This window comes from Lithobates pipiens, unplaced genomic scaffold, assembly GCF_037356315.1.
Source record: "Lithobates pipiens isolate NorthernLeopardFrog02 unplaced genomic scaffold, aLitPip1_a1.2 Scaffold_18, whole genome shotgun sequence".
NCBI classification, from domain to species: Eukaryota; Metazoa; Chordata; class Amphibia; order Anura; family Ranidae; genus Lithobates; species Lithobates pipiens.
The window spans coordinates 557,038,419-557,060,871 of NW_027507758.1; the positions used below are offsets into that span (position 1 = coordinate 557,038,419).

Below are 22,453 nucleotides of genomic sequence, written 5' to 3' on the forward strand. Positions count from 1 at the left end.
ACTCCCTTGTCCCCTCCTTCGGGCCCTGCTCCTGGCGGCATACCTGCTGCTCCCTTCCCCAGGTGGGGTGGAGGCCGGGGTCATCCCTTCTCCCTGCGTCTGCTGCTGTAAGCCTGTGTCACGACCGGGGGTGCTGTGCGCCGTCCGCGAGGGCCCCCTGCGGCCTACTTCCAGGCTGAACCGTTCGGGCGGCCTGGAACGCCGCGCCCGAGGTGTCTCTGCTGTCCCCCCCTCCCTGCCGCCTCGCGCTCCGCCGCCACGGCCGCTATTTGCGCCTGTAGCCATGCGGCGCCCTCTCTCTCCATTGCTGCTCTCAGATGTCCCAAAAACTCTGCAGACGCCATGTTACCCGTCGGAGCGGCGAGGGTGCACGTCCTATCACTTCCTCCTCCGCTCTCCGACTGCCCCTGTCTTCCTCTGCCTCGTGACTGCAAAATGACAGGCTCCGCCCACCGCCCGCCTACTCCGATCTCTTAAAGCGGCCACTATCCTTGCCCCTTAAAACGGCGACAGTGCATTCAAAGCAGCTGTCATGCCGTCCCTACACCCACAGCCTGCTGCTGCGGCTCCGTAGACGTTCTTTATACTGTTAAATTGAAAAATTGTGTTTGTTGCCAAAAGAGCACTAGGTGTGAACTATTGTGATCAGGAGGACAAAATGTACAAAGCTTTAAAGAGGGCCTGTATCATGAAATATGTGTCAAAAAGGTAGATAGGGGTCGAAGAAATAGTCACCATTATTGCCTGGAAGGCAAGAATATTGGAAAAATAATGTCTTCACCTCACCTGCCAGTTGACACCTGTCCCGGTACTGACTACGAAGTCCAGCCTTGATTTTCCTCCAGCAGTTCTTTTACACACTACAATTACTGATAAACCAAAAGCACCGGGAAGCTGCTGCATACTTTGCAAGGCCATGCACGCGTCTGATTTAGGCTCAGTCCATACCAGGGTTCTGCTTTTCAGCAGGCCCCAACTTTGGGTCCCTGATGCTTAGACGGGTAGACCACAAAGCCATAAATCCACCCTTATAATAGAACCACCATCACTGGCCACCACAGCCTCCTCTCCCGAACTGACTGTTTCTCCTCCTTTTTACTTATGACTCTCTATTATCCATACGGTTAACATGAAGGTTTACACTTTGTTCCCCATTCCCCTACACTGTAGGATTTCACTCTCAATCTGTATTCCCAGTTGAGCAGACCACATGATTCCTTTAACCAGTGACTTTGTTTACTGAATAAAGTTGGCATGACATACAGGATTTTTTTTCAATGCAGCAGATAACATAGGACAGTAAAAGGCAAGTTTTTCTCATACCTTCAGCTTGTAAAGGTTCCCAACCAATAATAATTTGCTTGCTATACAGTCCTGTTTTAGGGTCCCCCCAAGGGGTAACCTACTAAAGTTAACACTACATCTCTCTGTGTGTGGTCCTTCTCAGTCTTATGACCAATCTCCAACCACTCACTGGCCCAACACCTTCTTGCTTAAATACCCCTGGTATGGGAAGTTCAACAGACAACATGGCAGACACACCACAACATGTTTACCCTTACATCGGGTAGCCAGACAGCAAATATTTAATGCAATACACAATTGACACAGTTGTCACCTCCCTACACCTTTACCAACTTACCATGCCTTGTTCTGCACTATTTGGGGGCAAACATCTTAGTTCAGGCAGGACTTTACTTCCCTATGTCAGAGCTGCCACCTAATAACTGGCGATATGATGACTATTAGCAGGTTATTGAATCATGTGCTTGAAAGCTTGTTAAATGCAAAGAATACTTTACTTTCATGGAGGATTAGCAATGCATGTCTTACAGCATTAGGAAACATGACACAGGAAACAGGAAAATACAAGCACATGCACTTAACATAAACAGAACATCCTGATATTACTTTACCATAGAATAACACACAACAGTGGAACCTTGCATTACGAGCATAATCCGTTCCAGGAGAATGCTTGTAATCCAAAGCACTCGCATATCAAAGTGAGTTTCCCCATAGAACTCAATGGAAAGGAAGATAATTCGTTCTGTATTGATTTCTATTACATGCAATACCTCGTGTGACCAGAGGTGGGGGGGCGCAAAGCCTCGAAAATACTCAGGGACAGCTCGGCTGAACTTGGAAAGGCTCGGAAACACTCGGGAATGGAGTATTTCTGAGTGTTTCCGAACGGCTCTGAACTGTTCCGAGTGTCACCGGCGCCCCTGCACCACTGGCCAAATGCGATACTGCACACCCCATTAGCTTGAATTTTGCTCGTTTTGCGAGACAACACTCGCAAATCGCTTCAGGATTGAAAAAAATTTGGAAAATTGCTCATCTTTCAAAACGCTCGTTAACCGCGTTACACATTAACCAAGGTTCCACTGTATAATACTGCAGCGCCACCTGCTGGATAGATAGATATAATGCATATACACAGTCACAGTATGTAAGCAGATTGCTGTTGCTTTTCCAACAATGACTAGTGATCAAGAAGCAGCAAGAAAGGTAAAAAGGGACAGCTCAGAGACACGGAATGATTGAAGAAGCATAGGGATTCTTGTCTGCAAGTCCCCAGGTCCAGCTTCCCCTCCAGCAAGGAGAACAGTAAATGCAATACACATTATCATGCAACATTATGTCCTTTAAAGCACTGCAACAGATTGAATAGGCCCAAAAGCAGTAAAATTACAGAAATATAGTAATGTTAATGAGAACTCATTGCATTGTATATACTAAATACTGTATATTTTATTGGGTGCCTAATAGTGTGCCTTTGAGGAGCATGTCACTGTGCCCCTTGATTAAAAACCAATCTGTTCCTATGACGCAGTGTGGCTCGCAGGATTGTAAATATCCCTCTAGTAAAGTGACTAACCTTCCCAGCCCGGACAATCCGGATGGGGCTATACCTTTAAGAAAGTAAAAGGGAAACATTCAGTACAGAAATACATTCTAGTGTTGCTGACTTGTTTTTAAAGTTGCTCCTTCCTTATGCCTTACTTCACATGTTGGTGAATCGCTGACCTAGAAAAAGCACACAATAGGATCAGAATTACAGCTAGGGGCCTATACCTTTTCACCCCCCCCCCCCCTCCTCATCTAGAGACGAGGAGCCTGTAAAACCCTGCAAATCTAAAGGTAAGGATGGAGTTCAACTTTAAGACAAACCACAATGGCAGTTCCTGTATTTGTACCCTCCACAAGTACATTTTTCTGCAGATTGTAGAAGCTTAATTTATGAGTTCAGACCCTAATTTTGTTTCTTTTCTTTTAACCCCGCAGAGAGTGACATCAGCTCGAATTTACCCCACCTACCATACAGCGTTTGACACATTTGATTATACTGCAAAATATATTGATCCAGGTAAAATACAGTTGGGTGTATATTTTACTAGTGCTATTAACATAATACTTCCAAAAAGTCTATTCGTTATTTCATTTAGACAACATGAAGATCTACTGACCCTCATTTATCAATGTCTGTGAAATGAAAACTGTCTGTACTGCTTCATTGTGACCAAATTGGATTTGAGAATTGGAACTTAAAAATATCACAGGACAACATAGACAGTTATTTCAGAGGGTTTGATAAATAACTCTTATGCCGCGTACACACGATCGGACTATCCGGCGGACAAACCACCGGACTTTGCAGCAGAGGTCCGCCGGACTTTCCAAACAAGCGGACCTGCCCACACACGACCGGACTTTTTTCGGCAGACTAGGTACGGTGGACAAACCGCTGGACTGTGGCTGGACTTTTGAAATGTACGGACTTGCCAACACGGAGAAAAGTCCATTCATTTTGAACGCAACTCCAGGTAGACGGGACTAGCGAAGGAGGTCAATGTCGCAGCCTCCATCATTGAGATTAACACCTCGCTGGCCCTGTCACCTGGTATGGACTTAAAAGGGAAGCCCTACGCCGAAAAAACGTCCCCCCCAAAGTCCATATCAGACCTTTATCTGAGCACGCAGCCCGGCCGGTCAGGAAAGGGGGTGGGGACGAGCGAGCCCCCCCAAGCCGTACCAGGCCATGTGCCCTCAACATGGGTGCTTTGGGGAAGCTGCATTTATAAATGTCAAGGGTCAATATAAAGGAATAGTAGTGGTAAAGAAGCACTTGCGGGTCCGTCCTATGCCTACATACTTTTGCTAATAGGTGCCCCTCATTCCCATTTCAGAAAGTTGGGAAGTATGGAGTCATGCATGTTGGCGTATACACAATGCTAAATGTCACTCCCCTCCCTCCTCCTCCATGTCCTCCTATTGCTAAACACTTTGGGAGCAGGATATATTATGCTGATTGTTTACATTCACTAAAACAAAAAAGCTTTGTTTTAATATAAATCAGTATTAAATATAGCAAATGTAATTGCTGATACCTGTAAAGTAAAAAAGAGCCTTAGATGCAGATACTGTCTGAACAAAATAAAGGCTAGTTTCAAATATTTGACTCTGCCTACACCAAATTAATGCAGAAAATATATACATTTCATGTTCAATAGAGATTTATTGGGAGTTGAACAGTTTTTTTAAAATATAAATGAGCTAATTTAAATTGCTCTTCTGAAACTGTTTTTTTGTCATGTGACTGGCACAGCACCAATCAGGTCTGTGCAGACAGGAGTAATAGAAGCCCCTCCCAAGGTTTTTTTCCTGCAGATACCAAAGAGCAGGGAAAGATCATGTGACCAAAGAGCAATACAGGAATAATATAAAAACAAAACAAAAAAAAACCAAATACAGTGGCATAATATGATTCCCGTGGATGAGGAGTAAAACATCTTTCATTAGTATCACAGCTCCATCGTGTGGCCAAAATGCAGTATATTTTTTCATTGAGAAATTTTATAAAACAATACCGCATTTTGGCCACTAGGTGGCACTGAGGATCCAGGAATTAATCTATTGGAAAAAATATGCTGAATTTTCATTCAGGTTGCATAAATGTTTCTGACATTCGTGTAATGAATGCTTTATAAATGGAGCCCTATGAGTATTTTGATGTAGGTCCAATAATGCTGCAAAAAATGTGAAGTTAAGCCAATTTGTGTTCCTTACTGTTTTGTAGGTTTTACCAGCCATCAGACAGTGGCACGCACAGCTGGGAATGTTCTACTGAGACTCTCGGACAGCCTCATCCTCCCGCTAGGTGTAAGAGACTACGTTGAAACCCTGGAGGATTACTATAGCCGCGCAGTCGATAACTTTCAGGCAAACCTCACAAAGCACAATATCTCACTGGGTAGGTAGGCAAAGTACTAGAGTAGAGTACTACAACACACTGAACACCTCCAATTGTGCTTTAAAGTATATGTCTGAGCAAAAATAAAAACAAAATCAGTATACCTTTGCATTACCTACACATTTACCAATGTGCTATCCCTTTAAGAACAACACATGTAGTGGGACGCCTGCCTTTACAGTCACATGAACTTTAGTGGCATCCCAGTCTTAGTCCGTAGGGTTCAATATGGAGTTGGCCCACTCCTTACAGCTATAAAATCTTCAACTCTTCAGGGAAGGCTGTCCACAAGGTTTAGGAGTGTGTCTTTGGGAATGTTTGACCAATTTTCCAGAAGCGCATTTGTGAGGTCAGGCACTGCTGTTGGATGAGAAGGCCTGGCTTGCAGTCTCCACTCAAATTCATCCCAAAGGTGTTCTACCAGGTTGAAGTCAGCACTCTGTGCAGGCCAGTCAAGTTCCTCCACCCCAAACTCGCTCATCCATGTCTTTATGGACCTTGCTTTGTGCATTGGTCCAAATCATTTGTTGGAGGGGGAATTATAGTGTGGGATTGTTTTTCATGGGTTGGGCTTGGCCCCTTAGTTCCAGTGAAGGGGACTCTTAGGACATCAGCATACCAAGACATTTTGGATGATTTCATGCTCCCAACATTGTGGGAACAGTTTGGGGATGGCCCTTTCCTGTTCCAACATGACTGTGCACCAGTGCACAAAGCAAGGTCCATAAAGACATGGATGAGAGAGTTTGGGGTGGAGGAACTTCATTGACCTTCATTGAACTTCATTGTCCTAGCCTTAACCCGATGGAACACCGTGGCAGCGGCAGCTGGTGGTAATTTATTTGGGGGGGCACCCGCAAAGTCCAGTGAGCTCCAAACTCCCTGTAGTGAGTTGGCAGCACTGCCTCTGCTACACTGAAATCCCAAGTAGTGTTTTCAGCTGAACAGCAATACTCCGCCTTTCTCCATCCCTGTCTGCCTGTATCCACATGCATAGATTGATTTTTTTTTTCCCAGCAGCCATATCTTCTGAGCCCCTGTACACACGGTTGGAGATTTTGACAACCAAATCCGTCGGATTTTGTCCATCGGATTTTGCCCATCGGATCTTGTCCGAAACTGTTGCATACACACGGTCGGACTAAGTTGTCGAAAAATCCGATCATTCAGAACGTGATGACATAATTTCGATACTATGGGACTACGTGCAGGCTAGTAGCCAATAGCTTTGATGTAGGAATTTGATCTGAGCATGCGTGGCACTTGGTCCGATCAAAATTCTCTACACATGATTGGAGTATGTCCGATCGAACCAGTTGGTCGGAAAATATTTCCAACAAGTTGGAAAATTGGGTCCGACGGATATTTCGACGGAATCAGTCAGATGCATACCACACACAGTCAGATTATCCGACAACACGGTCCGATAGGACACATTCCGACGGATTCTCCGACCGTGTGTACAAGGGCTAAGACTCTGCTCACACATGGTGTGCCCTTGCGAGAAGTCCGGTGCTGAGATCACTTGGAGTAAAAAAACCTGTTGTTCCCTGCAACACCTCAGTTTAAAAAAAATGTTGGGACATGGGGAGGAAAGGGAGATTTATGGGGTACATTAAGGTAATATATCACAAATGGCAATCTGGCAGGAGACACTGGGAAAACGTTACAAATGACAGCAAAAATCTGATCATATTAGAGTTATCATAAAAATCTTAACTTTTTTATCTTTATAGAAAAGTTGGCACAATCTCAGGCCCAAATATAGAAAAAGTACAGCTTCACCAAAAATGGCCTAAAGGAAATCACTATTCACCGCACAAAAAACACACATAGACATAAGACAATACTTACAACAATTAAAAATATCAAAACGATACTGTCACTAAAAATACACTAAAATCATTATTAGTGGACACAAAGATAACATAACTTACAAAATTCCTGCTAAATCTAAAAGATAAAACTGCAGTGAGGTAATAAAGTTCTGTGTGTAAATGAGGCCTCGGTTCTCATTCACATAAGTATTGTGGCCTGTACAGTGTGAATCAGTGTTTTTTTGTTTTTTTATGTGGCTATTGCTGTGTGTAAGCAGCCTATGTTACGATATGATGACACAACAGCTGTATGGACACAAACTCAGGTCCTCATTTGGCAAGGGTGTGGATGCAGGTGTATGGCCCCAAACACAGACAGTGTGTATTTGGGGGGACTCACCCACACTTACACACTAATCAAGTTAGGATCTGCAGATGTGTTCATACAGCCATTGCATCATCATAGAGTGAGTAAGAGATGGCATCAAATCGCTCACACTGTATAGGCCAGAGATCCCATGTGAATGAGTCCATTTAAAAAAAATGTTTTTTACAATTTTTTTTTTTTTTTTTTTTTTTACAATTTGTATTTTTTTACATTTTTTTTTTTTATTATTTTTTTTACAATGCTGTTGGGGGGGCTTGGGTGAAATATCAGGGGTCTAAACACCCCTGACTTCTGTTCTTTGAGACAAAGAAAGGAACTGAGGACACGGAGGGTTTGATTTACTAAAGGCAAATAGATTGTTACACTCTGCAAGGGCAGTTGCTCCATAGCTTAGTAAATGAGGTAAAGATTCACTTTGCAAAGACTACCCAATCACGTACAAGGAAAATTAAACAAATTGCATTTTTGCTTGCACATGGTTGGATTATGAAAATCAGCAGAACTTCACCTCATTTACTAAGCTTTGGAGCAATGGCTCTTGCAGAGTGAATCTGCACTTTGCAAAGTGCAGTCTATTTGCCTTTAGTAAATCAATCCCAAAGTCTTCAATTCCTTTCTCTGTTGCACTGAAAATGAATGATCAGGACCCAGAGGCTCCTGTCTATTCATAAACGAAAGTAGAGTAAACAGTTTACTCTGCTTCCGTTTTGAATGGACACAGGAGCGATTGGTACCGATCGCTCACTGTGTCCAATTTAGAAAAGGAAGGGGCGGTAAATGAGATCTTTATCAGTCCCTTTCCCCACTCTCTATGCCCCTGTATACTCACAGAAATCAGTGGCAGAGGGTAGCCGGCAGTGCTGTGGGGGGGGGTGGGGGGCCCTGGCAGATGTGGGTAGCACATGGAGGGGGATTAGTGTGGCAGGAGGACAATTACACAATGATGCACTGTCTGTGTCTCTCCCTCCAGCAGCTGAAATCCAGTGGCAGAGAGAGGGGAGAAACCAGCTTTCAGCTGCTGGAGGGAGAGACACAGGCACAGTGCATTGTTCTGTAATTGTCCTCCTGTCCCGCTGCACCGATCCCCCTGTTGTCCCGCCCCCCCTGTGTGCCCAGGCCCCCTACAGGAATCCTGGTGATACCCCCTGTTGATGGCCCTGCTTGAGGTCCTCTATATCATGAGAATTGATAACCACTGGTCTAGCTGAAGTTTTATAATCACAATTTTACATGTAAAAGCCAACTTGTTTTGGTAGGAACCCCCCTTCATTGGGGCATAGAAATATTGTGCTGTGGAGTCTGGACGAAGGATTGTTTTCCTAAAATTACATTTTAAGCAGGCTCCAAACATATTAAATGTAGCCCTAAGGTACTAATCTTCTGTCCAGACTGCAACAGGATAAAGCAATACAAAAACTGACAGTTGTATGTCTTTCCCACTTTATTTGAAACTAAGCCGTGGTTCACACTGAATACGGCTTTGAAATCGTGCAACTTCACTTGAAATCGCACAATTTCAAAGCCGCTTGTCAGTGCGACTTGGCTGACATCTCTGTGACTTCACGCACAGATGTCCAGGCATGTTGCACCGAAGTCTGCAAAAGTAGTGCTGGAACCATGTGCGTCCGCAGGTAGGGGCAAGGGGGGTCAAGTGCCCCCCCCCCCTGGAATCAGGGATGAGATCTTAAATTCAACACAGTTCCATCCCTATCGGGGTGTGGGCAGCCCACACCCATGTGCAACCCGCCAGTGGGGTGACACCATCAAGGTTCTGCCAAGCCCCCCTATCAGTGTAGCGTGACTGCGGGCTCTTTTCCGTGCTCAGTCCAGCAGAGAACTCAGCAGCGGTGCTATCAGGTTTACCCCGGTCACCCCCTCCTTTCTCCTGTCAGGGAGAAGAGACGACGGCTCTCCCCAGGTTCCTTTCCCAGCTTCCTGCCCGCTCTGTTCCTTCCCTATTGGCCATAACTGTTCCTGCCCGCTCTGTTCCTTCCCTATTGGCCATAACTGAGGGCCAATCAAAAGAGACTAGGAGAGGAGAGAATCATAGGACATGTAGTCCCAAAGATTGGTGGCCCCATTTTCCACAGGGAGGAGGATACAGCTTGATCGAGAGATTGAGAGACTGTAGCCGGGGAAAAAAGCTGAGGGAGAGGGTGCTACAGGAAAAAGAACAAGGATTGTGCTGGGCAGAAGCCAGAGAGAGAGAGCCACGCTGCCCAGCGCCACCAGAGAGAGAACTACACTGCCCCATGCCACCAGAGAGAGCCATGCTGTCCAGCACCACCAGAGAGAGCCATGCTGTCCAGCACCACCAGAGAGAGCCATGCTGTCCAGCACCACCAGAGAGAGCCATGCTGCCCAGCACCACCAGAGAGAGAAAGACTGAGTCACTGCCAGGGTACATGCATGCTACACTACTGACCAGAGTCTCCCCCGTGGCGCGTGAGCAATCTTCCAGCTGGAGGGATCACTGGTGTTGTTTCGCTGGGTCTGGTAAGAGGGCCTGTTGGCCATTATCCATTACCTATCCTAGGGATTGTACTAAGTCTGCAGTCTCTGACCATGATAATCTGATAATGACATTGTCGAAAAGGGGTGGCACATGGGTGACCTTAAAATTATGCCCCCCCTTGAAAAAAGTTCTGCGGACGCCCATGGCTGGAACTACTATTTTAAATCAGTGCAGCACCAATTTGAACACTTCTAATGCCGACAATAGCGGCATCGCACATATGTGAACATGGGTGAAAGAAAAAGCACTGCCAAAATCAATTGGTAAGTAACACAGTGGCAGATCACTAGCAATTTGACATACTGTAGCAATTCTATTACAAATAATGGAACATTTTCAGATATTATTGCAATTATTAATTATTATTATTATTATTAAGTTGCAAATTCTGCTATCTCCCAGCAGCTGTATTAAACGCATAACTTTGTGTTGTAGAACCATTGAGGACGGCTATTAACAGATACAAGAAGGCTGCTGATGATTTGGAAGGTTCAATTAAGAATTTAAAGGAGTCAGATAAAACGTAAGTACATGATGGATATCTAGGGAGTGTGGTCATGGGGTAAAACAAGAAATTGGATCTTTGTGTAGTCTTCAGTGTTTCAAAATGTAAAAGGGTCAACGAACATCCATTTTACCCCAAAGCTTTAGTAAAATGTGCATTATGTGAAAGAAGTTCTACTAACATTCATATTATATTTATCTTTAAAATAAACATTATGCTTTAGGGCTAGTTTACACTTGCTTCAAAACATGGCTTCAGACAGTCTTTGTTAAAGCTCTTGTCACTAAATAAAATGGTTAGCTTACAGTCCTGTTTACACCTTGCATTTACTTTGCTTTGCTTCAAAAATTATACCCCATGTCGCTTTAGTGGTGCTTCAAAGCATCTTCAAAGCCTCCATAGAAGTCTATAAGCTCCCTTGAAGCTTGCTTGAAGTACCTTTTTGAGAGGCTTTAATTCAGCTTTATCTTCACTTTGTTTTGGAGAAATTGCAGGTATGAAATATCCACACACACAGGTACATCTGCCAAGCTTCAACATAGCTTCAAAAGAGCATCACCAAATCTTCACCGAATCACCACTGAAGCTTCATCAAAGCACCACCGGAGCATTAAACACGTCATAAAAACATTTTGAAGCGGTAGGCGATTTAATGTGTGTGGAAGCCAAAGCCATTAAGGGCTCATTTACACTTGCTTTGGCTTCAACACACATTAAAGTGCATACAGCTTCAACATGGATTTATGATGTGTTATTGATGGTTCGGTGGTGCTTTCATGAAGCTTTGAAGCATCGATGATGCTTCCAAAGCTTTATTGAAGCTTGACAGATGCCCTGTGTGTGTGTGTGTGTGTGTGTGGATATCTCATACCTGTAATTTCTCCAAAACAAAGTGAAGCTAAAGCTGAATTAAAGCCTCTCCAAAACCACAGGTGCTTCAATCGAACTTTGTCATGGATTTCTCTGGAGGATTTGAAGACGCTTTGAAGCGACATGGTGTATAATTTTTGAAGAGAAGCAAACCCAAGCTGTAAATAGGACTGTAAGCTAACCATTTTATTTGGTAATAGGAGCTTTGACTAGCGTTCAGAGAGCTTTAACCAGTTCCCGACCAGCGCACGCCAATGTACGTCGGCAGAATGGCACGGCTGGGCAAATGGGTACCTGTACGTCCCTTTAAATTTGCCACCATGCCATTGTGTGCGCGCCGCCGCTGGCGTGCGCGCCAGCCAGGACCTCCGCGAGTCAGGTCGCGGGTCCCGCGGACTCAATCGCCGTGGGGATACCCGCGATTGCCTCATGGAGAGGAAGAATGGGGAGATGCTAATGTAAACAAGCATCTTCCCATTTTGCCTAGTGACAGTGTCACTGATCTCTGCTCCCTGTGATTGGAGCAGAGATCAGTGACATGTCATACTTAGCCACACCCCCCCCACAGTTAGAATCACTCCCCAGGACATACTTAACCCTTACACTGCCCCCTAGTGGTTAATCCCTTCACTGCCAGTGTCGTTTACACAGGTATCAGTGCATTTGTATAGCACTGATGTATAAATGACAGTGGTCCCAAAAATGTGTCAAAAATGTCCGATGTGTCCGCCGTAATGTCACAGTAATAAAAATTGCAGATCGCCGCCATTACTAGTAAAAAAAAATATTAATAAAAATGCCAAAAAACTATCCCCTATTTTGCAAACGCTATAACTTTTGCGCAAACCAATTAATAAATGCTTATTGCGTTTTTTTTTTACCAAAAATATGTAGAAGAATACGTATTGGCCTGAGGAAAAAAAATCGTTATTTTAGATATTTTTGGGGGATATTTATTATAGCAAAATGTAAAAAATAATGCGTATTTTTCAAAATCATCGCTCTTTTTTTGTTTATAGCGCAAAAAATAAAAACTGCAGGGGTGATCAAATACCACCAAAAGAAAGCTCTATTTGTGGGGAAAAAAGGACTCCAATGTTGTTTGGGAGCCACGTCACACAACTGCGCAGTTGTCAGTTAAAGTGACGCAGTGCCGAATCGCTCTGGTCTTTGGCCAGCAAAATGGTCCGGGGCTTGAGGGCTTAACGAAGCCTTGTTTTGAAGCAAGTGTAAACTAGACCTAAAGGTTTAGTTCACCTTTACCATTAAACTGCCTATGCAGATACGGGGCACTTGTAAAAGAAAACAAATTGTGCAGCTTTGACTAAAGTTAGATAATGTCCTTGCTATAGGTGTAGGCCATTTACGTACCTCCTGAAACCTGGACAAAAAACACCCACAGATGGCATCGATCCATCTTGCATTGTTAGGATGTTATTAACACAGCCATTACTGCTCAACCATTACTGCTCAACCATTACAGGACAGAGCTCTCAAACCCCCTTGCACATGTGTGGTCCATTAACTCCTCCATAACAGCATTGCTGAGCTCAGAGCTATTGCATCAGGGGAGAGAACGCATGTAAAGGGGTTTTAATTGTCTGGGGATTATCTTAGAAATGTCCTAGCAACAAGGCAGGGATGATGCCATCTCTTGGTAAAAGTGAACTAATCCTTTAAGTATGGCACATGTCAAGTAGTCAAATCATCAATCAATTGCTAAAAATCAAATTTTTAGCAAAAACTTAAATAATGTAAAGGCCAATTCATGTTGGGGGTCTATGACCCCAATTTCATCATGGAACAATAATATTGTGCAGGAAATCTGGACAAAGGGTTGGCATCCTTAGGTTAAATTTAAGCCTGTGACCAGTGCATGTAATCGAGGCCCTGGTTTGCCGCCAGCAATGACCATGCTGGTCAAGGGCCCCTACTGCCATCCTCCTGCTCATGAACGATATAAGGTACAAACACACACCCGGGGAAACTCTGCCATCTTTGTTCACTATAATTCTTCAGGCCTAAGGCCAACCTCCAGAAATAGGGAATGCCCATATGTTCAGCTTTTCAATTAGTTTACCATAGGAGAAATATATGCTGTAAACAGGCACCACCTTTACCTCCACTCAGCCCCAACATCCATATTTCTGCACAAGTCCAACATTAATATCAGATAGCCTTCCATTGTTCTCTTTGCAGGTTTCCCCATAAATGGGTTTTCCAACCGAGCCTGTTGCACGCTATCCCACAGGGTTAACTTCCTAAGACTACACGCTTAAATGTCAGTCTATTAGAGGCAGTATTTTTCCATCGCCATTTCCCCCAGGCTCTTCCAGGGCTAGATTATATAGGTAGACTAGCTCCACCCACATCAAGTGGCTTCCCTAAAATGGGTACTAACCCTTGCATATACTAACATATCCTCCCCCCCATTAACATTGGCACACTCCCGCAGCAAGGCAGTAGGGCACAGCATTATGAAGCTTTTAATAAGTAGGAAGCAAAACTTGCTTATGTAATAAGCAAATATGGTTGTGTAAAACCTACAAAAAATTATTTGCAAATCTCATAAACCCATATTTTATTCACAATAGAAAATAGAAATGTTTAACCACTTCAGACCAACGCTATAGACGAAAAACGGTTATAGCATAGCTTTCTCCTTCTGGAAGGGTGCCCATGGATGTCCTCCCAGAATCATCCCTTCCCTTCCTACAGACACAGCTGATCACAGATCACGTCAAAGGGCCAATCACAGTGGCCCTTTACCATGAGATCAGCTGTGTGCAGTCACGGCTGATCACATGTAAACAGACTTGCTGGCTATCAACATTCCTTTCCTCATGCACTGGGACAACATGAGGGGAGGAGAGCCGGTAACCAGGCAAGTGTGACAGCAGTGGTGGAATTACCAGGGTCACAACAGTCTCACTTGCGACTGGGCCCTGGAGTTCTGCCCATGTGGGGGGGGGGGCCCAAGAGCCCGGTATGTAAATCCGGGGTTGCTGGATGCAGTTATGAGCAGAGTGTCTATTACACTCTCTGTGACACTGCTTGGACCCCGCACTGACAGGCCACCCCTCCTCGCACGGATGTCGGACAGGAGAGGAGAGGAAAGAGATACAGAGAGAGCAGAATCTTCTCCTCCCACCCCCCTCGTGTGTGTCCCTGTGGCCATGTCCACATTCCAATCCTCGGCAACTCTGTGCTTCGCAAAGAGAAACTGCAGCAGCCTACAGGTATATAGTGGAGGAAAGACCAGCTTGTACTATGGATGCTGCAACCCCCCACAGAGGATCCACAGCTCTTCAGGTCAGCCAATCGCCTTGCTTCCTAAAGAAACTTCTCAGTGATTGAAAAGAAAGCAGCACGCAGGTGGGTCAGTCATTGATGGGACTGAGAGAGTGTGTTGTCCCCTCCATGACCTATGCATTCGGTAATTACCCCTTCCCGTAAATATTCCATTTCACTACCCATACCTTACCATTCCCATTTTTACCTTCCCCTTTCCCAATAAATAGACCACATCGGAGTTTGGAGTATAAAATTGGCCATAGCAGCCTTTTATTTAACCAAAACTTTAACCAAAATAAAATAAATAACTTTATTGCTATAATAGAAAAATACTTATATTGCAACAGCAATTACAACTCCCAGTCGTTTGGTCTTTGACGGTACCTCGGTTCCATTTAACGTTACCTTTTTCCCAATCCACTGCGGGACCAAAATTTTACCATACCAGGCCTCCGGCCGTTTAACAGCCCGGAGACAACCCCACCTTCCCGCAGTGTCAACAAACCCGTATCCCAGCCTACCCTTTCGCTGGGATACACCAAAAGGGGCACATACCACCTATGAGCCCCCCCACACACTTCCATCACCTAATTTTCTTTACCCCGTCAAAGACCAAAGACACCGCCTTCCACTGCTATGACGACCTCCTTCACCGAACCTGCAAGAAAAAAGGAAACACCGACAACAACCCGAAATCCAAACAACACAGCAACTTAACCTAAAGGGCGGGTGGGCGGGCAACTTCAAAGCTTGTGACCCACGCTTGCTGTCTTTGCTCCTCCCCCCTTTTATATACTGCTCCGCCCTCCCTTCTTTCTTTCCTTCCGCTCCACCCCTTCCTTGTTCTCTCTTCAAAGTTAACCCTACAGGGGCTCCCTCGCATTGGTCATGCCAGCCCTGCACCTCCCTCTAGCCTACGTTTCCGTGCCTCCCTGAGCCCCTCAACCAACACAGCAGCCCACTGGGGTTTCCCTAGTGTTGTGCACTACAAGCCCAAGCAAACGCACTGCTCCAGTGTGAAAGCACTCAGGCTTTCACACTGGTGAGACAGGAGAGGCGCTTTACAGGCGCTATTTTTAGCACTTTAGAGCCTGTAAACTGCTTCAGTGTGAAAATAGCCTTAGTGTATGTATAGCACAGGCTAGTAGATCTTGTTTCCTGACCAATCCAGGGCCCAAGCCTCCATCTATAGTAAGGGATCTCTTTTCTCGTCAGCCTCTGAGCACACTTATGTAAGGGAGAGCTCTGTGAACTGTAATGTAAAGGGGGACTCTGATGGACGTGGGGGGCTTTGGTGAGCAGAGACCCCCTTACATCAGGATTCCCAGAGCACCTCTTACATCAGTTTCCTTTACATTACAGTACACAGAGCTCCCCCTTAGGGCCCTTTCACACGGGCTGACTCTGCCAAGCAAATTCACCTGCTCAGTGGGAATCTTTGCGCTGATCCCCACCAAGCAGGCTGATGACAGGTCCATGTCTGCTTCGCTTGTGCAGAGTGGAAGCAGACTGCTGTTCTCTATGGACCAGTTTGACTGTCATTCAATCCGCTATGTGGATGGGGAATGCATCTCCATCCATCTGTTTTCATTGGAGCGCATGCAGGCAGGTGTAAATGGACATGTCTGTTTACATCCGCCTCGCCATACAAAACAATGGGTGGTCCGATTGGTTCAAATGTGTAAAAGAAAGGGGTCCTGCTGTAGGACCATAATCAAGGGCCCCGGGATGAGAGAAAAGGACACCAGAATCATTAGAAAGGGCCCCGGGACCAGGGGCCTGGGGGCCCATCATGGTTCCTTGCATCGGGGCCCTGAAGTTTCTAGTTACAACTCTATGTGACAGGGGACATTTACATGGATAATCAGGGCATTGATCATCAGTGCGTTGATTATCAGTGAAGCCCCATCAGTGCCGCCTCTCAGTGCTCATCAGTGCTGCTTATCATTGCTTATCAATGCCGCATATCAGTGCAGCCTCATTTTTGTTTGTTTAGCAAAAAATAATAATATGTTGATGTATGAAATGTGTATTAAATGTAAAACTTCTTGTTGCCAATTTGTGTAACTGGTCTTTTAAGCTCAACCTCTACTGCTAAACTCTATCCAAATGTGACCATATTTAGAAAGGCTACACCCATTTCTCATGCCCCCCCCCCCTTTTTATGAGCTTAAAAATGGAAAAATTCAGGTAAGTATTTGCACTGAATTAAGGTAGGTTATGACCACAATTCAGCAAAGTTCAAATTACTCCTCCTTTATTTGTATAAGTCCAGGTACACAAAGAAAGACAGAGGCCTCCAATGCATTTCCATGATTAAGGATGTTTTAGCGTGAAATGTGTGAGGTCACTGTCTTCCTATGTGCACCGGTTTTTATGGTTTCATACGAATGAAAGTGGAGGTTCACACAAAAATTAAACCTCAGCTGTATTTGCACCCACTTCCGGGCATAGACTACGCCTCTTCCTGTGTGTCTGTGTAAATCCAGGAAGTGAACAGGCAGCAGCTTCAGCTGCTCACAGTTAAAATGGATACAGCCAGACTCAGTGGATGGAGATTTATGCAGCAAGTACAGAATCCCAGTATATATAAAATAATATACAAAGTGTTTGGAGGGAAGCTTCAAAATGGCAAAGATATTTTTCTTACACATTATGTGAGCAGACTGCAGGTTCGCTTTAATCCTGTTTCTCAGTGATGAGCTGGAAGTGCACCCAGGAATAGTGCAGGCAAGGGCGAACATACCAGGAGCAATTTCACAACTCTATTTAAATATTAGGACTTTTGGCAAAATGTGTGACTGAGCGTGGATGAAAGAAAGTACACATTACATATGTATTAATGCATTTGGCAGTTCTTGTAATTTAAAAAAAGTCTGCTGTTACTTTCAGGCCTTTGAACATTCGAAGGATTAATGACCAGCTTATGCTCTTGGAACGTGCTTTTATTAATCATCTGGCTTTTCCAGACAAGCTGTATTTCAGGTATGTATTTTTTTGTTTTGTTTTGTATGTACTATGCTTAAAACAAAGCAATCATAAAATGAATAAACTAATTTGTCATAAATTACTAACTGCTAAACAAGGACTTGCCTGAATGGATACAAATTGATTGAGCTATTAGGCTCCATGCACACATAGTGTTTAGCCCCAGGTCATGGGGCTCCAGCTTGTAGCTGTGGGCAGAGGGCATAGGTGTCCCATTCAGCCCCACTGCCAGCAGCCTGTAAGCCTCTATAACAGGATGAAAGTCTGTGTTCTGAATGTTTATTCTGCTGCTCCATTGCCCTAAATGCAGGTACCGCTAAATACACTGCCCAGCCCTGTCCAGAGTTTGAAAGGCTGCTGGTTAAATGTGACACCTCCGCCCATGGCTTAACTCTGGATGGAACACCATGCATCGGGGCTAAATGGCCAGGAGGGGGCCTTTATTGAATAAATGGACCCTGTTAGCAGTGCCAGGTCTGCTTTATATAGCAATGCTAAGATGAGCAGAAAACTGAGCTGATCGCAGGATTTCAAAATATTAATTCCTATCACTGCCATTAAGTTGTTGTGCATAGAATGGGGAAAGTTTAAAAGCTCTGTCAGGTTTTTAATAAAGTCTGAGATAAAGGACAAGTGACCAGTATTGCCTGTGGTCTCCTTGCAGTTGGTCTTTACCCTAATTATTGACTTATGATGTTCTCTACTGTCAGAAGGAAAGTGCAGGAAACAAAGATCTGCAGCATGATTGAAGCTGAGTGATCCTTGCACTACAGCTCCTCGGGTACAGTTTGCCCTCCAGCATGGAGAACAGAGCAGCACAGTAGTGACTCACCAAATCTCACTTCAAATCTTGTAAGACTAGCAGTCAGAGGCAGCAGTGGCTTAGATGACCTCACACTGCAGACACACCTCTGTCAGGTTTTTATTTAAGTCTGGAACAAAATACTAATCAGCAATATTGCCTGTGGTCTCCATACAGTTCATCTTTACCCCGTTATTGACTTATGATGTTCTCTAATGTTACCAGATAAATGGTGACCTGATGTTTGGTGGAGTAGAACGAGAGTGAAGGAAACAAAGATCCACAGCATGAATGAAGCAGAGTGATCCTTACACTACAGATCCTTAGGTTACAGCTTGCCCTCCAGCAAGGAGAGCAGCAGTAGTGACTCCCCCAAATCTCACTTCAGATCTTGTAAGACTAGCAGTTAGAGGCAACAGTGTCTTAGATGATCTCGCACTGCAGATATATACCTATGAGACTACAAAACAGGATTGGTTAGGTATTGTCAAATGTCAAAAAGTGCGCAGCTATTTTTCATGAAGGCAAAAGGTAGTTTTTTCATGGTACTGCTTAGACATGATTAAAGTGGTTCTAAAGGCAGACGTTTTTATTTTAATGCATTCTATGCATAAAGATAACAAACCTTCAGTGTGCAGCTTCCCTCAGCCTCCCTAATACTTACCTGAGCTCCATCTCAATGCAGCAATGTTGCATGAGAGCCTCAGCTGTCCGGGATTTTCCCTCCTGATTGGCCGAGACACAGCAGTGGGTGCCATTGGCTCCTGCTTATGTCAATCAAGTTCAGCGAGCCAAAGAGTAGAGGGAGGGGGTGGAGTCGAGCCACAGCTACTTGTCTGAATGGACACACAGAGCAGCAGCTCGGCTTGGGTGCCCCATAGCAAGATAGTTGCTGTGGTGCAACTCGGCAGGAGGAGGGGCCAGGAGCATTGACGAGGGACCCGAGAAGAGAAGAATCTGAGTTGCTCTGTGCAAGACCACTTCACAGAGCAGGTTAGTATGACATATTTGCTGTCTTTAAACAGAAAAAAAAAACAAGACTTTATTATCACTTTAAACATTCTTTATATATTTTTAGGAAATATAAAGATGTTCACTTTCAGTGCAGGACCACGTAGGGATGCCCCACCAAAGAGGGCAATGGTTGCCCACAGTACTAGCCCTGGGTCCACTTTAATTGCCATATACAGTATGTGGGGAATTTATCAAAACTGGAGCAACCGGATACTGGAGCAGCTGTGCATGTCAACCGATCAGCTTCAATCTTTCATTGTAAGAGCTTAACTAAATAAGCTAAAGAAAGAAGCTGATTGGTTGTTTTGCACAGCTGCTTCAGACTCTGGTTGCTCCAGTTTTGAAACCCCCCCCATGTCTCCTCACTCCATTTACCATGTTATAAGCAGTAATCAATCTGAGTGCTCCATATATTTATACTTTCTCTTGTGTGTCCGGTATAGCCACATCCTCTGGGCCTCCCGAACCTCGAGCGTGGTCACGTTCCCAGGTCTTGCAGATGCCTACCAGACCGCAAAGGAGAGCGATCTGAAAGCTGACTGGAATCTTGTCCATCACCATCTAACCATCGTTATTCAGGCTGTGGACAATGCAGCTTCAACCCTAGAGGACGTCACCAATATATGAAACTGACCTCAGTAGAAGTACAATGTTATTATTACTGGTAGCACATCAACGTGCTCTTTTCAGTTACCGGTAATTACATTTTTCATCCAAAAACATTTCAGCACCATAGAGGTCAACACAACACGACCGTCAATAAAATACAAGCAAAAAATGACCAAAAAAAACCTAAGCATCAGCATAATAGCACAGAAATGGTAATACAATGGCATAATCAGGAACGCCAATGGGGTACCGTAGAAGGTTAGCCGAGCTGCCAATCAGCAGGAACTCTTTTATTAGTGAAAGCTGCAGCAAAGCTGCAATGAAGTTTCCAATTCCCTTTACAAAATATTGTAAGAAGTGGATGCTGATGCAGGGAATTCTATGTTGGAGAAACTGCACTTCTATCATGGCTGCTGTGATGCCCAGACCTAGCCAAAGCACAATGTGCTTCATTTACTGGTATTCTTTATTTTTTATTTTTCTTCTAAACATTGCATTCAAAACAATCATAATTAAACATAAAATCACTTTAATATTTGGAGTGAGTGTCTTTTAATAAGTGTACTCTTAAATAGGGCCATTTCTTGGAATAGGAAGTTGTGAAGAGTGCCATGAGCTGAAGTGGGCACCAGAGTGGAGCGAGCAACAACAATTTCAAAAGCCAGTTCCAGCCAAAACTTTTTTTTTTAGTTTTGTGTAGACGTTAGATTAATGCCGCGTACACACAACCGGACTTTTCGAGGGACTAGGTCCGGCGGTCTTTCCAACGAAGTTTCGGCGGATTTCCGATGGACTTTCCGAATGAACAGACTTGGCCACACACAATCACACCAAAGTCCGATGGATTCGAACGTGATGACGTACGACTGGACTAGAATAAGGAAGTTTATAGCCAGTAGCCAATAGCTGCCCTAGCGTCTGTTTTTGTCCGTCGGACTAGCATACACACGAACGGATTTCTCGGTCCAGTGGAGTTTCGGTGGAAAAATGTAAAACATGTTCTATTTCTAAAGTCCGCCGGATTTTTGGCAAGCAAAGGTCTGATGGAGCCCACACAAGATCGAATTGTCCGACGGACTCGTTCCCTTGGACCTTTGCTGTCAAAAAGTCCGGTCGTGTGTACACGGCATTAGGCCCCATGAGCCTATCAATTTACTGGTGTTTTTTGGGCGTTCTTTAAGCTTTTTTGCAGCTTTTTACAAGCTTTCTAATAGTGCTTTAGAAGTGTATTAGAAGCGTTTTACAGCTTCAGGCATTTTTGTTTAGCCAATAGAAAGCACTAGGGGGAGGAGAGGGAGAGGAATTTAGAGGTGGAGAGCTGCTATTTGAGCGTTTTACAAGCATTTTTCTGCTTAAGACAGGCGTCTTGAAGTCTATGAGGTCAAAAGCGCTTGCAATCTGCCAAAAAGAATATCATGTACTTTTTTGAGCTTCAGGCAACAAAACACTCATACCCTGTTTCCCCTAAAATAAGACCTAGTGTGATTGTCGGTGATAGCTGCAATAAAAGCCCTACCCCCAAATAAGCCCTAGTTAAAGTCCTTGTAGGTCTTCTTTTCAGGGTAGGGCTTATTTTTGAGGAAACAGAGTAGGGCTTATTTGGGTGGTAGGGCTTATATTGCAGCCAACACCGACAATCACGCTAGGCCTTATTTTAGGGGAAACGGGGTATGTGAACAGAAGCCATTGAAATGAATGGGATTTTGCTCGTTCGATCTTCAGAGCTGAGCATTATACAGGCTGAAAAACACTCAAGTGTGAACAGGGCCTAATGCTGCTTTTATGTGCTTTCTGCGACCCAGTTTATGGCTCCACTTTCCTGTGACAGCAAAACAAGAAATAAGAGCAGCGCTTGTCACTGAGGCAGAAAGACACAAACACAAGAGTTTTTTTTTTTGTAGTCTTTGTCCTTTCTTGAGAGATTTCTCATAACTTCCTGTCCAGACAGAAAGTGAGGGTTATTCTTTGCAAAGGCTTCGTCATTATTCTCTGCCCATACATGATATTATGAGGTTAATTTACTAACGGCAAATAGCAAGTGCAGTTGCATTCAGAGATTACTAAATGAGGGGTAGCTCTGCTGACTTCCATCATGCACAAGCAAAAATGCAGTTTTTTTATTTTCCTTGCATGTGATTGGATATTATTTGCAAAGTGAAGGTTCACCGGTGGCAGCCCATCCATTAGGGACACCCTCTCTCTCCATGCCACCCCCTATATGACTAATGGATAGATTCATGCATAACATGAATCTATCCAGGGCCGCCACTGCCATCCCCTATTCAGGCATCATTACAGTGGCGGGGGTGTGAAGCACCTGATTATAGACATAGGCTCTAATAGGCTTCAAAGTATATGGGCTCGTGGCACAGAGCATTGCGCCATGAGCCCACC

General features: G+C 44.4%; 1 protein-coding gene across 1 annotated transcript in view; it reads left to right on the forward strand.

The window, feature by feature from the left end:
* LOC143988977 (aminopeptidase NAALADL1-like) overlaps nt 1–20,592 on the forward strand; it is an 89,757-nt gene extending 69,165 nt beyond the window's left edge. Inside the window, exons 15-19 of the mRNA XM_077488948.1 lie at nt 3,292–3,373; nt 5,084–5,257; nt 10,413–10,500; nt 17,539–17,631; nt 19,894–20,592. Of these exons, the coding sequence (XP_077345074.1) occupies nt 3,292–3,373; nt 5,084–5,257; nt 10,413–10,500; nt 17,539–17,631; nt 19,894–20,077 (621 nt within the window). The 3' untranslated portion in view covers nt 20,078–20,592. The remainder of the gene's footprint in view (nt 1–3,291; nt 3,374–5,083; nt 5,258–10,412; nt 10,501–17,538; nt 17,632–19,893) is intronic.
* Nucleotides 20,593–22,453: the final 1,861 nt, after the last annotated feature.